The 15,122-nt window shown below is 40.5% G+C and overlaps 1 protein-coding gene across 4 annotated transcripts in view; it reads left to right on the top strand.

Moving 5' to 3' along the window:
• The window catches only part of gstcd (glutathione S-transferase, C-terminal domain containing), a 50,671-nt gene that overhangs the window by 26,000 nt on the left and 9,549 nt on the right, over nt 1–15,122 (top strand). For 3 of the 4 annotated variants that reach the window (XM_086295564.1, XM_086295565.1, XM_086295563.1), the window contains 4 exons: nt 5,271–5,386; nt 5,726–5,770; nt 6,953–7,081; nt 12,464–12,597. In XM_086295564.1, the coding sequence (XP_086151690.1) occupies nt 5,271–5,386; nt 5,726–5,770; nt 6,953–7,081; nt 12,464–12,597 (424 nt within the window). The remainder of the gene's footprint in view (nt 1–5,270; nt 5,387–5,725; nt 5,771–6,952; nt 7,082–12,463; nt 12,598–15,122) is intronic. The other variant, XM_086295566.1, reaches the window with a different exon arrangement.

Raw genomic sequence — 15,122 nt, 5'->3', positions numbered from 1 at the left:
CACACAAATGCGCTGTCCTAAATTCAAATGCAAATCAGACTCTGGGAAATAAAAAAGAGTTGGAGAATTTTTTTTCTTTTCCAAAGAGAACATTCTCCTACATTTTTGCCACTCTGGCAGTAAATAGTTAGCAATTTCTCCAAACAAACATGGAATCCAAAAATGTAAAATATTGAAGTCAAACATTAAATAATCTCAACTTTAAATCTCAAACCAGCCCCTTCTTATATTTGCTTTTTAAACCAGCATGTCCTCTTAGAGATGGTAGTTGGATCCTGCAGAATACAGAGGTCCCGTGTGCCACAGAAATGTGTTTACATTCTAATCTGTGTGATGGACCTCCCTGATAAGGAAGGCAGTTCTGCAGCATCAGGGGAAAAAGGCAGTAGATCGGGGCTCAGTGCCAGCAGCAGAAGTGCTAGGCACCTTTTAGCAGCAGAGGACACACATATTAATGGATCCTGTGTCTCCCTCCAGTGATGCTGCCACAGCATGTTTTCTCCTCTCTGAGCTTTGGGAGATGTCAAAGCAGAGTCAGCCTCCTACGAAAACAGAAAACTTGTTTCTGTGATACCAAGCCTCTTACTAGGTTTGTCATCTCTGGCTTTGTGCCTGGAGTTATCTGGGTGGGATGGCGTCCGTGCACCTGTTCATAACCTCCGCCAACATCAGTGTGCTTGCTTTCGGCTCGCATTCGCCTGCGGAAGGAGGTTAAACACAAAACTCTTTGAGAAGAAAACACCTGAACCCCATCAGATTCCAACCAAAGGAACATGTCAGCAGAATATACTGAGAGGTCAAGGAAACATAATCCGGAACAAAGAAGTAATTACGTTTCTCAACCGGAGACTGGGATTGTGGTTGTGTAGTATAACCAATGAATAAATATTTTCTCCCATGTAGACAGGTAAAGCAGAAAATCCAAAATTATTGTTTTGGTCTTACATTGTATTTAAGCATATATACAGTGTGTAAGCTATGGATAGCAGAGTGATTATAAATCCATCAATTAAACTTGCATTTATGTTTTGCCCGATTATACTGATTTTAGACATCAATCAGGCATTATGACACTGTTTATGACTTCACCTTGACATCTGTTAGTGAAGCAAACGCTGGCCTGTGTGGTCAAGACGAGCTGCCGTAGCTCAAACTGCCAAAGAGGTTCATGTTGGTTCTGATAGAAAAGTGTCAGAATACACAACGCATCACACTTTGTTGCACCAACAATGAGTAGGCGAGCATCAGAACTGAACCACAGAGCAATGGAAGGAGGTGGCCTAGTCAAATGAATCATGTTTTCTTTTATTTCACGTTGATGGCCGGGTGTGTGTGCATTGCTTACCAAGGGAAGACCGCACCATAATGAACTATAGGAAGAAGGCAAACCAGCTGAGGCAGTTTTGATGCTTGCAATGTTCTGCTGGGAAACCTTAGGTCCTACCATCCATGTGGATGATACTTTAACACGGACCTACCTGAGCATTGTTGCGGGCCATCTACACCCTTTCATGGGACCAGTATTCCTTGAAGGCTGTGGCCTCTTGTTTCAGGAATGGTTTGACAAGTTCGAGGTGTTGACTTGTTCCCCAGTTTCCCCAGATCTCGGTCCAATTGAGCATCTGTGAGATGCGCTGGGCAAAAAAAGTCTGATCCATGGGAACTTAAGGAAGCTGTGTCTGAAATCTTGGTGCCAGATACTACAGCACGCCTTCAGCGGTCTAGTGGAGTCCATGCCTCAATGGGTCAGGACTGTTTTGGCAGCAAAAGGGAGACCAACACAATATCAGGCCGTAAAGTTATGCCCAATCAGTTATGATGTGTTTTTCTTCTTGTTTTAAGAAAACATGACATTCTTAATGAATATCTGTAAATGTGACAATTGTTTGTCTACAACAAGCCATGTTTCAGCGTTTTCGCCAAGCTTCTTTTTTTTAAACTCTAATTTCCTGTTTCAGGTGAATAGATTCAGTCCTTGCTGTCAGTCTTCTACCCATAAAAGATAATTTATGCATGGTTTTCTAATTACTTGGCATAATGCTGTAAAGGACAGTGCCTAACTAATGGCTGAAATGTTGGGTTAGTAATGATAGAGGAGAGTTGAGTTAATGTGTACCTGTCAAACAGCTCTGCTTGCAAGTGGATCATTTGGGCTGAGCTAGGTGGTAGTGGCAGGCAGTTTCTGTCATACTTGTGATTGCTCCAGCTGGTTTCACTTTATAAGTAAAGTGACTGAGGGATAGAACATCTAGTTGGGATGCATGAGGGGGGGGGGAAAGTGGAGAAGAAAAAAAATCTCTGTAGATGGGTCCTTCTCAGAGTGAGCTTTGTGTGAATTACATGGTTTGTGATTGGTTTTCTTTTGTAAGTTAGGGTTTGGATAAGACCTTTGAGGCTTCTGTGTCACAATTGCTATATTTTATTTGACCAAGCTTTATTCGGGCACAGTGGTTGTATTCACTACCCTTTATGTTATTATTCCTTAGCTAGCAACCCTGGCATCATGTCGTGATGTACTTGTGAAACTATTCATTCAAGCAGAGGGCCCAACCTCAACCCTCCTGTTTGATAAATAAGCCTCTGTATTCAATATAAGATGGTTGTTACAGAGCAGAGGTAGAGCTTTAAATCAGAATCTGAAACCTTTTGTTGTCATTAAACATCAGATGTTTGATTAAATTAGAATTATGTATTAATAAATGTATATGTAGAAGAAAGGTCAAATGAAAAATACACTGTTTATTCTATTGTGGTGGGGTGTGGTTTGCGGTGCCGTGCAGGGAGGGCGGACGCACCTGCACGGCATCCTTAATCACGCCCGCCTAGTTAAAAACACGGGGACTCATGGGTTTGGGGTGTTGTGGTGTGACGTGAATTAAATAAAGATGGCTCTGAACGTTGCTCTGTGGTCCCGCCGTGCCTTATTCACGCCACATCTATTCTACAGGGTTACATATAAGGATATATAAAAAAAAAACCCTTAAAACACAAACCAAAGCAAAAAAAAGCAGAAGCAGTGTGTAAAAAATTAAGTACACCCCTTGATTTAGTGGCTTGTAGAACCATCTTTAGCAGCAATAACTTGAAGTAATGGTTTTTAGACTTTATCAGACTCACAGAGTGTGAGAGTCTAAAAGTGTTGCTTCAGCACATTGAGATTTGTGGGCATTTGTTTATGTGCAGCTCTCTTAAGGTCCCACCACAGCATTTCAGTCAGATTGGGGTCTAAACTTTGACTTTTGACATTGACTGTTTTCTTTTTCAGCCATTTGCTGCTGTGAGTGGGATTATTGATGCATTTCAGGACTGCCAGTCCTCACATTTGACTCTAGAATACTTTGGTATACATAGAGGAGTTCAATAAACTCCTTGACTCGATGTGTTATGGGTGTTTTTGTTGCATAGTTTATAGTTTGGCCACCACTCTGCAGCATCCCTGCTGGAAACACATGTTTGGAAAGTAACAACCAGTGCAAGCAGAGTCAGGCATACTGTAAACAAGCATTTAACTACATATAGCATATTTTGTGTGTCTGAAAAGAAATTGTCCAATATATTGAAATGTTGTTGTTGTTGTTGTTTTTTTTTTTTTGTAACCAAACCTTTGGCGTGCCATGGTCATGGTAAAAGTCTGTCTGTGTCTGTGCTAAACGCCACCTTGCACGTCCCTCACAGGCTCAGAGAGGTAGCGAGAGAGGCATCATAGGTTAATGCCTTAATCTTATCGCAAATTAGAAACAGAGTCGATAAGATAAAATGCCAATGTGTTCATGTTATTGCTGTTAAGGGGATTCTCTAATGAGCTGAGCACCTCACAAACATGCACAAGAGGCATGCGCAGTCGTAAACTGGTGAGAGCCTGAGAGTTAACGTGACTGTATGCAGTCACACTCGTATCATGTTGAAACCAGTACTCGGTCTGACCTGGTGAGATTTCCATCAAGACTTTTGTGGGAAAGTGAAGTGCTAAGTGAAGTGCGTCTTCAGACTTGAAGCACACGGGCTGTCGGATTAATGGAAAGGTCTGTCAAAATGGGCCAAGCTTGTCTTATCAGCTTTATCAGTAAAGATAAGCTGGTGATGTTTTAAAGCTCCCGTGTCCTGCGTCTTTCACATCAAACATTACACACAGCTAATCTGCACTGCATTTTTGCATCCCTGGCATACCTAGTGACGCCCCAGACATCCATTCCTGCACCGTCAAATCTTATCATGCTTTGCATGTTAATTTAAAATTAAAATCTAGTTCTGTTCACAGCCTTCAGAAACCTTCTATTTTAAGGCCTTTTTGGAGTTGAGCTGTGCATATATAGAAATATCTGTAGCTGTGTAAATTACCCATCCAAACGAAGAGCAGTCTTCTCAGTATCCTGCCGATGTTTCTCTGTATTCACTTATGGTTTGTGCTCTCCCTATAACTGTGATCAGCTCAGTAACAGCCAGTGCGAGAGGCTGAATGGCTCCTTTGTGAAATTTCCCATTTGTGGCAGAATGAATTTTTTCTCCTCTCCTGTTATTGTATATGAAGCAACGTGAGCTAGATATGAGTATAGGAGTATTTTGATTTTGCTATACCAGTCGTCTGATTATGAGGGTGTGACTCAGGGGTAAATGAAACACTCATCACTCTAGATTTATGGACCAGAGATGGTGTCCTCACAGCGTGTCAACGGCTCACTGCCGACGTGACGTGCTGGAAAACGGAAGATGCAGGAGGCTGCAGTGCGCTTTGAGTTAATGAGGTACACACTGCTCGCACAGCAGCAGAAAACTCTGCCACCAACGAGGGGACATTTGAATTTGGCTGGAAGGTCCGCTTTTTATGATGTTGAAAGATTGTTCGCGGTCCCTGTTGGCCAGAAACATGCTGATGAGAGAGTGGAGGCCTTTTCATCTGTGTGCTATAACCATTACCTGAAATAGCTGGCTGTAAATCATAATTTGAGCAGTTGCGGGAAAAGCCCGTTTGTTCCCTGACAGCAGAAAGAAAGACGGCATTACAATAATGAAAAATGTGCTTTATTCGAAAGTCTTGTGCTTATTGTAAACGGCTAATGTTGACTCAGATCAACTAAGCTATAAAGAAGGCTTTTCTAATCCTCACAAAATGTAATTCATGTTTGATAGCTGTCGTCTCCGGGAGTGTAAAAACAAAAAAAATCCTTTAATTGTTTTTTGGGGGTTTTTGGATGAATTTGATGTTAAAGTCAATTTTTTCCCACTTTATGCTCAAATGAAATGAGTGTTTTGGTTTTTGGGTTTTTTTGCAGGGAAAATGTCAAATATCCGTGCAGTCAGGAAGATGCAACAGCTGAATAACTTGGTTGCCATGGTTACAGAGCTCGCCAGGCCAGGATACACCATCGTGGATTTCTGCAGCGGAACGGTACGAGTATTCATCCATCAGTCCGGCTCAGCATGCATATTTATCACTATACCTGACCACGGCTGCATTCGATAGATGCTCCATTAGGGACCAGCTGAAAGGAACCAGCCCTCACTCCCTCGCGTTTTTCTTCCCTTTTTAAACGCCTTTTGTTGCTGGCCGGTGCGCACAAGCAGACTGGTAATTGTGCTAATGAAAATGCAGGCTCGGAGCAGTGGCGCAGCACGGGTCAGGGCTGGAAAGGGAGACACTAATCATAACTCTGTCGATGCCCTCTTTGATGTGTGCTGTTTTCTTTTCATGCGTTTTCATATTTTTATTCTTTGTGCTCTTTCTCAGGGCCACGTAGGGATTGTTCTTGCTCACACACTTCCAGACTGCCAGGTAACATGTATGAAGATGTTGTGTGTGTGTGTGTGTGTCTGTGTGTTAGCTGCGTGTTAAGTAGAGTTCGTGAGTGGTATGTGGTGACTTTTGGCAGGCATTTTTAAAAATGTTAGGGATGGGAATCGATTCCGATTCCATTATAAATATCACTTATCAATTTGACTCCTTATCGATTCTCTGTTATCGATTCTCATTAGGATCTCGTTAGGATTATAATTAAAACAACAACAACGTGCAGTTTTGATGGTGCTAATTTTATCACATGCAGCAAATGATCCTATCGAAATACAGGACACACTCGAGTCGCTGCTTGATGACATTCATTTAATTTCGCCTCAGTCATTTTACTCTCCTGTTAATATTAATCTCAATTTTAGTTACATTTTAATGATATAGTGCCAAATAATAACAACAGTTGCCTCAAGGCACTTTATATTGTAAGGTAAAGATCCTACAGTAGTAGAGAAAACCCGAACAATCAGACAACGCCTTATGAGCAAGCACTTTATGACAGTGTGAAGAAAAAACTCCAGCAGGACCAGGCTCAGGGAGGAGCAGCCATCCACCATGACCGGTTTGGGGGGAGGGGAGGAAGACACGTCAAAAGACACAAGATCAACCAGCTAACCCCTCAGGCAGCTGCCCAGCTGGGAAACCGCTGGGCTGGCTGTGTGCACTGGGGGCTACTGAGCCTTTGGAGCCCATATGGGCCTGACGAGTGCAAAGCTTTCCAGAAGCTCCAGAAGAAGTCAACTAGCACATGCAGCAGGGAAAGACCTGGTCCTGAGTGGACCACTTCCCTGCCTTAATGAAAAGGCTAGCTAAACATCTGCGAGACTCTGATCCAGCCTCTAAGACAAGCAGAATAGCAATTCCGAGGAATTGAACTACTGAAAGAAGCAAAAGCGGGTACTTTACAAGAACCCCCTCCCGCTTCTCCATTCCCATCCCTCTCTGTTATTATGTGTTATTATTCCTAATAATTAAATGCATCTCCATGAAATGCTTTAGTTTTTCACAAAGCATATGGTTTGTTTAAGAATTTTTAATATTTGTGATGTGTTTTAATATTGTTAAGGATATGTAGACGGATAAGTTTAAATGCATTTGTGCTTGTTTCAGGTTTTTTTTAAAAAGAAGCAGCTACTCACAGTGGGGATTTTTCTGTCATTGCTTAAGGTCATCCTCATAGAGAACAAAGAAGAGTCCTTGGTCAGGGCTCAGAGTCGCAGTGCTGAGCTCGGTCTGAAAAATATCGGCTTCATTCAGGCCAATCTGGATTACTTCACTGGACCTTTTCACATCGGGGTGAGCATAGCAAGTTACAAAAATCGTTTTTGCACAATTTGTTTCATTTATTTGCATGATGATCTAAAGAGTACAGTACTGTAGACCAGCGGTCCCCAACCTTTAATGCCCGACATTATTTTCACGGACCGGCCTTTAAGGTGTCGCGGATAAATACAACAAAAATAAAACCAGTACCGGTGCCAAAAAAAAGAAGATTTATTCATAACACACGTGAAAAGACCAAGGAAAACCGAGTTAACGATAAAAACGATAACAAAATAACGCTGAAAACCAATAAAAACCCTGAAAACCATACATTTCACACCTGAGCCTCAACTCTTGCGGCCCGGTACCAAACGACTCACGGACCGGTACCGGGCCGAGGCCCGGGGGTTGGGGACCGCTGCTGTAGACAGTGTGGTTAACACTTCAGATTCCCAGTGTGTGAAAAACAGAAACCAAAAATGCAGCAAGCGCATGTGATGTCAAATCTATTTGTCATGGTAAAAGTCACTAAATTACACCAGAGCCATGAAATTAAACCCATTAAGAGCAATTATTATATTATCTGTTCTGCAGTTTTATTGTATTGTAAATTGTAATTACTGTAATATTGCAATCACAGTATCATGAATCATAATGGGGTTTTTCAAAATACCTCTTAAAGCTAATTGTTTTTCTCACAGCTTAGCTTTCTAAGAGAATCTTAAAAATGTGGAGAATTTAATCAGTAATAACATTTGGGATAGAAACTTTTCTCTTATAGAAATATAAATAATCAGTGCACAGATAATTGTCCCACTGCTTCTCTTGTTGCACTATCCTGCAAAGGAAATGTGATATTCTGTCTTTGACTGAATTAAAAATTCAAACATTTTAATTATGCAATAACTGACAGAACTGTAGCATCAAAACAATTGTTGTTATCTGGCTTTTTGACAAAATGTGCATACGTACAGTGCTGTGCAAAAGTCTTGAGCCAGTCCTCACGTTAATATGTTTTCCTTCCACTGAGCCTGACGTTTTTGTAATTTTTTAAAAGTGGTCTTGAGCAATAACTCCCCAGGATTTTTGAAGGTCTTTCAAACTTTTTTTGGTGACACTGGCTGCTGTTCACTCATTTTTAGTCCACTCTTTGTATCTGATCATTTTCAGCTAAATGTATTTTTTTCTGGAAGGCCAAAAAAACAACTCTCTGCAGCAGATGAACAGTATCTAAAAGCGATGTCCTTAAAAAATGAGGTGAAAAAAATGCAGCATTGACCTGATACAAGACCTTAAAGATGCATCTGGCCTGTAGGTTCATCCATTTACTATTGACTAAAGGCTCATCAGAAATGGTCTCAAGGAAGGGAAACAGGGAGGAAAGGCTGAGGTATGGAACAAAAGGGAGCCAGCATCCATAGAAGAGCTTTGAATGTCCTTCAGCCTGGAGAACTACTCCCAATTAGAGATTATTTAAAGAAATTAGAAGAAACCTGCCTACTAAGACAGTTCAGACTGTGTTGAAGAATTAAAATGGTAATACCAAATACTGACGTTCTTTTTATTGAATTGTGCACGCTCTTTTTTGTCTTATTTTACTGTATTTCCATGTATGTTTACATGTGCTGCACTCACTTCCCACTTTCCTATCTAAATATAGAGAAATGAGGGGTAGCTCAAGACTTTTGCACAGTACTGTACATTGACAGGGGTACTTTAAGGTGTCTGATCGCTGTATTTTTATCGCATCACATTGAGAAATGTGTCATTCATCTCTTCACTGAGCTTGAAAATGTCAACTTGAAGTTATTTTTGTTAGAGCAACCAAAATAACTGTTCATTTCCTGAAGTGGAGCTTTTAATCAGAACAGGGTACGTCGGTGCTCCCTGATTATCAGGAAGCCAAAAGGTAGTTTCATCCAGGAAATTTAGGACTTTGAGTTTAGAGATCTCTTCAGTGAGGACTGGTAATTTCTTGCTTTTCTTTCTTTGTTCTCATTTTCTGTATCCAACAATGCTTTTCATTTGCTTTATACTCTGAGTTTCACAGAAGGAATCATGTTTGGAAGGGAAAGTATAATCATTGGAAAGTGTTTTCTGCCAATTCAATTTAATTTATGTTTCTTGTACAAGAATCTTGACTGGCAATATCTCCTTTTGAATTCCTAATGGACACTGCATTTCTCCAACTTGTGTTTAAGCCTAAAGATTAAACACAGTAAATGTTTTAAGTAAAACTAAATATTTAACTGGCTGTCAAACTTTATGCTAAATGGGGTTAAAACAAACAAAAAAAATCATTACTGAGGAGGACTCTCCACCAAAACCCTTGTCAGTCCTGTTTAACACCCACCTCCATCTGCAGAGCTCTTGACTTCTCGATGCGATAATTATCAATTTAGCGCAAATAGGTACTTAGCTGTGGACGTGCACTGGATGTCTGAATTTTTCAAACAAGCGGAACAAAAGCACACAAGTTAAAACTTTTCTTCTTCTTGCCTTATTTAGGCTCTCTGAGCAGCCTGAGCTAGATCAGTGATCTGTCTTACTCTTCTGTGTTAAAGCTCTGTGGTCACAGCTGTCAGAAAAACCAGCTGTTCTTGTAGCCTCACATTAACTTCCACCGAGACAAATAGAAAAATATACGTACCTCCTGTAATTAGAAGTAGCTTTTGTTCCAGCATCCTCACTCCACTGAGACTCGTTCCACTTGGCAAGAAACAAACAGCACAGATTATTCATCTGCTCGATATCTGAGTGTCTTTTGCAGGGTAGCCTGAATCTTTCCTCACACACACACGCACAGATTCATTTCACCTGATGCATTAATTTACAATATATTTATGTATAGAACAATTTTTATGCTTGTAATTTTCTGCCCCGCTTGAGTTTCTTACTGTGGCTAAGCTTCTTCCTGTATAACAAAGCAATTACTACCTGTTGGAGCCACACATCACATCAGTTTTAATCCTGCTATGTATAATACATGGTCCCATTTTTAGGCACACTCACTTAATCAGGCTAATTAAGTTGAGGTGTCCCTGATGTTAGTCAGTGTCTGCTCACTTTATGGCCTCGGTGTTAAACTTAAACCAACCTCTGTATGACGTGTCTTATCAGACGTTCTTCAGTCTACAGACTATAGAGGCATGAAAAGTTGTGGAGCTTGAAGCAGGTTTTAATTTTATTGGATGCAAGTCCGTTATTGGTTCTGCTAAAGAGTCTGATTGTTTGCAGTTGATTCTTTCATTTGCCTCTATGTTTGCATGTAGAAAAATGCACTAGCTGGTCTTACTTTGGGCTTCATGTAAAAAATCAGTATTGATTAAGTGCCAAGTGTCTTTATCTGGTGCAGCTCTAATACTAATGGTGTATTAGGACTATTTTCTACTCTCCTTATAGTCTTGGTTGTTTTCAAAAGAGTGAGTTAAGATTGAGTTTGATCACCTCAGGTAAAAGGCATCATTACATCCACCTTTGAGAGGAAAACAACTCTTTGGTTCGGTGTAATCATACTTAATATAGGTTGGTCGACACATCTAAGCATTCATTTGTCCACATGTAATAAAATTAGTGAAACAGACAAACCTGAACATTTAAAAGTGCACCGTATTGAGAAAAAGTTCCCAAAACTATTGCACAGGCTTGCAGCACAATTTTGCAAATGCGTATGATGTTGATTAAGTATTAATTAGCTGTATTGCAGGAACTTGCTCTGTCTCAGGCCCAGATAGACCTGGAGAGGGATACAATTACTGGAATAAGAGTGAATAATGAAACCTCGTTATTTCTGTGATGCGATTGTTGAGAGAATAATGCAGCCAGAAACAGCTTTCTCTCTCCAGAAATGATAGCTCAGTATGAACATAGTTTTACTTGTGCGCATTAATTTAGGGTTTCTTCTTCCAGACTGTGTCTTGAGGCAAAGCTCAGCAGGATATGCATGTAATTCGGTAGGACTGTGAGATTTAAATTGGCCTCGTGTTCATTTTCACCTTTCATTATGCATTTCTAATCAGCTGCACTCAGAATGTGAACATGTTAAGTTGGGTCCATGCTTTGTCAATACCACAGTTATAAAGCAGAGATGACTGTGTCATCAGAACTTGTAAATACAGCATTAGCTACGAAGACATATCACAATGTGTTTCATTCCAGTTGTGTGTTTTTTATTTAATTGATTGGCTTTGTGTTTGCGGTAAATGGAGACTAAAGGTTATAAAATGTAATTAGGATTTAATACAGCATGACTAATGTACAGCATTAAGAAGCTAGGAATGAGTGATAGTGTTATTTTGGTAATTATTTTTGCCTTAGATGTGAGGAGGTGTAACATCGTGTAATTTCTGATAGCAACCCTTCCTCCTAATCATCAGTCTAAAACATGCTGTTAAGAAAAGCATAAAGCTTTTTCCCTGACGGCATGAATAAAATGGAAGATTAGCTGTCAAATGGATACAAGGTAATGGACGTAATTGAAGTTATTCTTTTAAATCGCAGAGTCTCATTTAATGGGTTCACGTTTAAATCGATACAGATCTTAATGGGCGTGAATCTTTTTTTTAATCAAACACGCAAAAGTTCAGTTTCTAGAAAAACGTAAAGCCGCTGTAAGAAATATACCCTCCGTTCAAAACCTTCACTGACCTTATGGGTGGGTGGAGGTTTGGCTCAGAGCGTCTGTATGTTCTGCTCTTTGTGTGTGGTGGTGCCAACAGTTCTGGCTCAATTCTGTCCTGATCAGCTCTGACCTTCTGCTTTGTGGCACTGCTGTCAAGGCAACATGCAGTTAATTCAGACTCACAGACGCCAAGTGACAACTTCTTGGAAAACACAAATAGACTTTGGAGCTCGCTGCTTGAGTCGAATGGGGTTCATTCCAGAGAGTTCAGGAGCTATTGGGACATCAGGCTGTTTAAAAAGGATTTTATTTGGGCCATTAACATGGCATGTGGTTTGTCACTGTACATATGAGAGGAAGTTATGTCACGTCTGGATATTAAACTCGTTGTCCTTGAGAAATCATAATGCATTTTTGCAGATGGACAGGGCCAGGAATGATGGATATTGGGTCTCTTAGTACCATTCTGCAATCCAATATATAACCTCACCATTACTAATGCATAGCTAGGTGTTCATCACCACGCACAGTTTACCCTGTCAATAGGAATCCTGATGCATCCGTGCCTGCACTCTAAACGCACTGATATATTTTGTTTGCTGCTACTCCCGGCGTCTGCACCTTTGAGAGCATAGATTTATTTAATAGCAGGGGCCATTATGAAGTAATCAATGGAATTGAGTGCATGCTCTCAGTTTTGGTTTTTGCTGTTGGAAATCTGAGGGTTTCAAGATCATTTTGTTGGTGAAAGTAACACTTTTTTGTGTTTTCTTTCTTTTTCTGTTCTAATGCAGGTCGCCCTTCATGCATGTGGCGTTGCAACAGATATGGTAATGGAGCATTGCATCCAGGCCGGAGCCGCCTTTGTTATTAGTCCTTGCTGCTACGGCTTCATCCAGAATGCTGTGAAGTTCAGCTTCCCCAAGAGGTGTGTGATCCAGTGTCACGTCTGTGGGTTACTGCTTTTAAAAATGTCGTTCTAACCATGATGTTTTCTTGTTAGATAGATGTTGCTTCCCTTCGTTCCTGTTCCCTCGCCTTTCAGTCTTTATGAGTCACTTTCTCCATTAGTTTCTCATCTCGTCGTCACTCACAAACACACAGTCTATATCTCTTAACTACATTCTGTTCGCCTCCTTTGACTGCTCATAACCATTTGCCAATTCGGGGCAGCAGCATCGCATCACCTTCTCGAGATGGTCCGCCAGTCACAGTGTGTTGTTATGTGAACTGAGAATTTGGTTCTTAATTTAGACACTGGAAGGAATGTGTCAGACAGATAGGCTGGCTGGAAAATTTAGAACGAAATGTCAGCGACGACTTTATTATGTGGCGTACGAGGAAATTAACCATTTAATCCAAACGTCTGGTGATCATGCAAGCCGTGACACGGTGCTGTTTGAATACAGATGGAAAACAGGGTGGAGGGAGACGCTGTTGATTCTGTTGCTATGCTCACTAATGGTACATAAGATGCAGCAGTTTGCTACTAAAACAACTTTTGGTGACTGATTGCTGCAAAACAAGGCTGTTACGCAGAGTTGCTGTTGTAGCAACAAGTCTGGTCACCAGCAAGTGAAGCTGGAGATTTTATTTGTTTTGTTGTTAGGCCAAGTCTGCTCAAGTCTTCAGGTTGGCGAAATTATAGTGTAGAGTGTTTACAGATCCTATCATTTGCTCTTCTGCTTTAGTCGTTGTCCAGTGTCCATCCGCTTTAAATCTTGTTTAAACGTTGCACGATAAATCATCAGATTTGTTTGTAGCTACTCTAAAATGGCAAGCAAACAAGAAAAAATTATGCCGTGTGACCTAGAGTTATATTACAGCTATCAGGATATCAGATTTTCAGGTGCTCAGCTGGAGCTCAGTTACCTCCTGCTTTACATGCAAAGTCTTTCTTGCCCTTAATGCACTCTTCAGTGTTCTATAGCACAGCGGTCTCCAACCTTTTTTGCGTCACGGACCGGTTTATGCCCGACAATATTTTCATGGACCGGCCTTTAAGGTGTCGCGGATAAATACAACAAAATAAAACCAGTACCGGTACCGAAAAAAAGAAGATTTATTCATAACACACGTGAAAAGACCAAGGAAAACCGAGTTAACGATAAAAACGATAAAAACGATAACAAAATAACGCTGAAAACCAATAAAAACCCTGAAAACCATACATTTCACACCTGAGCCTCAACTCTCGCGGCCCGGTACCAAACGACTCACGGACCGGTACCGGTCCAAGGCCCGGGGGTTGGGGACCGCTGCTATAGTGAGTAAGGCTTCCTTGATACAGCCTCAAAACCATGTGTGATATTTCAAGGAAATGTGCAATAATGATATTTCTGATGATATTAATTAAATACTGAACAGTGTTTTATTGGTGATTGTAGCTTGCAGGCAGCATTTATTGACGCAAACAAAATGAAGGGCATTTGCTGTCCTTCTTTTCCAGTGAGCTGCTTTCATTGATGACACACTGTGTCAGTCGATTGATATAAGGGGCTACAAGACGGAGCATTATAGCATAATATGTCTCTGTAAAGCACTTTGAATCACCTTGTTGTTGAATTGTGCTATACAAATAAACTTGCCTTGCCTTGCCTTGCCATAATAGTAATAGTAATGTGTTTTTGTTGGAAGTTTTAAGTTAAAGTGTAAGATAAGTGCATTACTATTGAGCTTTACCATGAAATAATAATATAATGTAATATAACCTTTGAAATCTTCTGAAACCTGCAAAATATTGTTACATAATAAAATTTAAATAGAGACATATTTTATTAAGTTGAGTTTCCTAAACCTGCCTAATCCTGTACCTTCATGTAACTGCATCAAGGACTTCCAGCCACTGTTTTCTCTTCTTGAGTCATTTTTTGTAACATTTAGTTTGCACATCGTCAGCTGCTAGCATCTCCTCCTTCTGTGTTTTTGTACCCTGCTTGTGCTTGACATTGTATTTATGACTGAAGTGGTGAAACGAGTTTGTTGTTTCCACTTTTAGCGGGCGCAGCAGTTCTTTATTGGGCGTTTGACAAGCTGCTCTCGCTCTTTTTTTTTTTTTTTTTTTTTAATATATCAAGTAAAATTTTATTCCAGTGTTATCTTGGATGGTATTGTCTGATGACGGCACGGCCGTGTTCCATAGCAACATAGCATTTCGTCCTGCGTGTTGTTGTGTCACTTTATATTTTGAAGAGAATCGTACAAGAATCACAGGCTGCCAACCGAGTGTTGTCTCCGTGTTTACTGTGATTCACACGAAGCTTCTTCAAGTCTCTCAATTCATTATAACACTCTTTCTTAAAATAGCTTTCATGTGAGAGATGAGCAGCATATTCTCATGTAGGTTTTCATTAACGTAACCTCTTGTATCCAGGAATGCCGACTGATAATGCCACAGAAGACTGTAAATATGCAGGTTTTCCATTTTGCTTTTATCTCACGCACAAAGATGCA

This window comes from Aulonocara sp. 'chitande type north' Nkhata Bay, linkage group LG6 (assembly GCF_057382095.1).
Source record: "Aulonocara sp. 'chitande type north' Nkhata Bay isolate Kocher_YH1m ecotype deep benthic linkage group LG6, A_spYH_male_GT1.1, whole genome shotgun sequence".
Classification (NCBI taxonomy): Eukaryota; Metazoa; Chordata; class Actinopteri; order Cichliformes; family Cichlidae; genus Aulonocara; species Aulonocara sp. 'chitande type north' Nkhata Bay.
The sequence above is the reverse complement of the archived record's forward strand: the minus strand, read 5'-3'. Positions and strand labels throughout refer to the sequence as shown.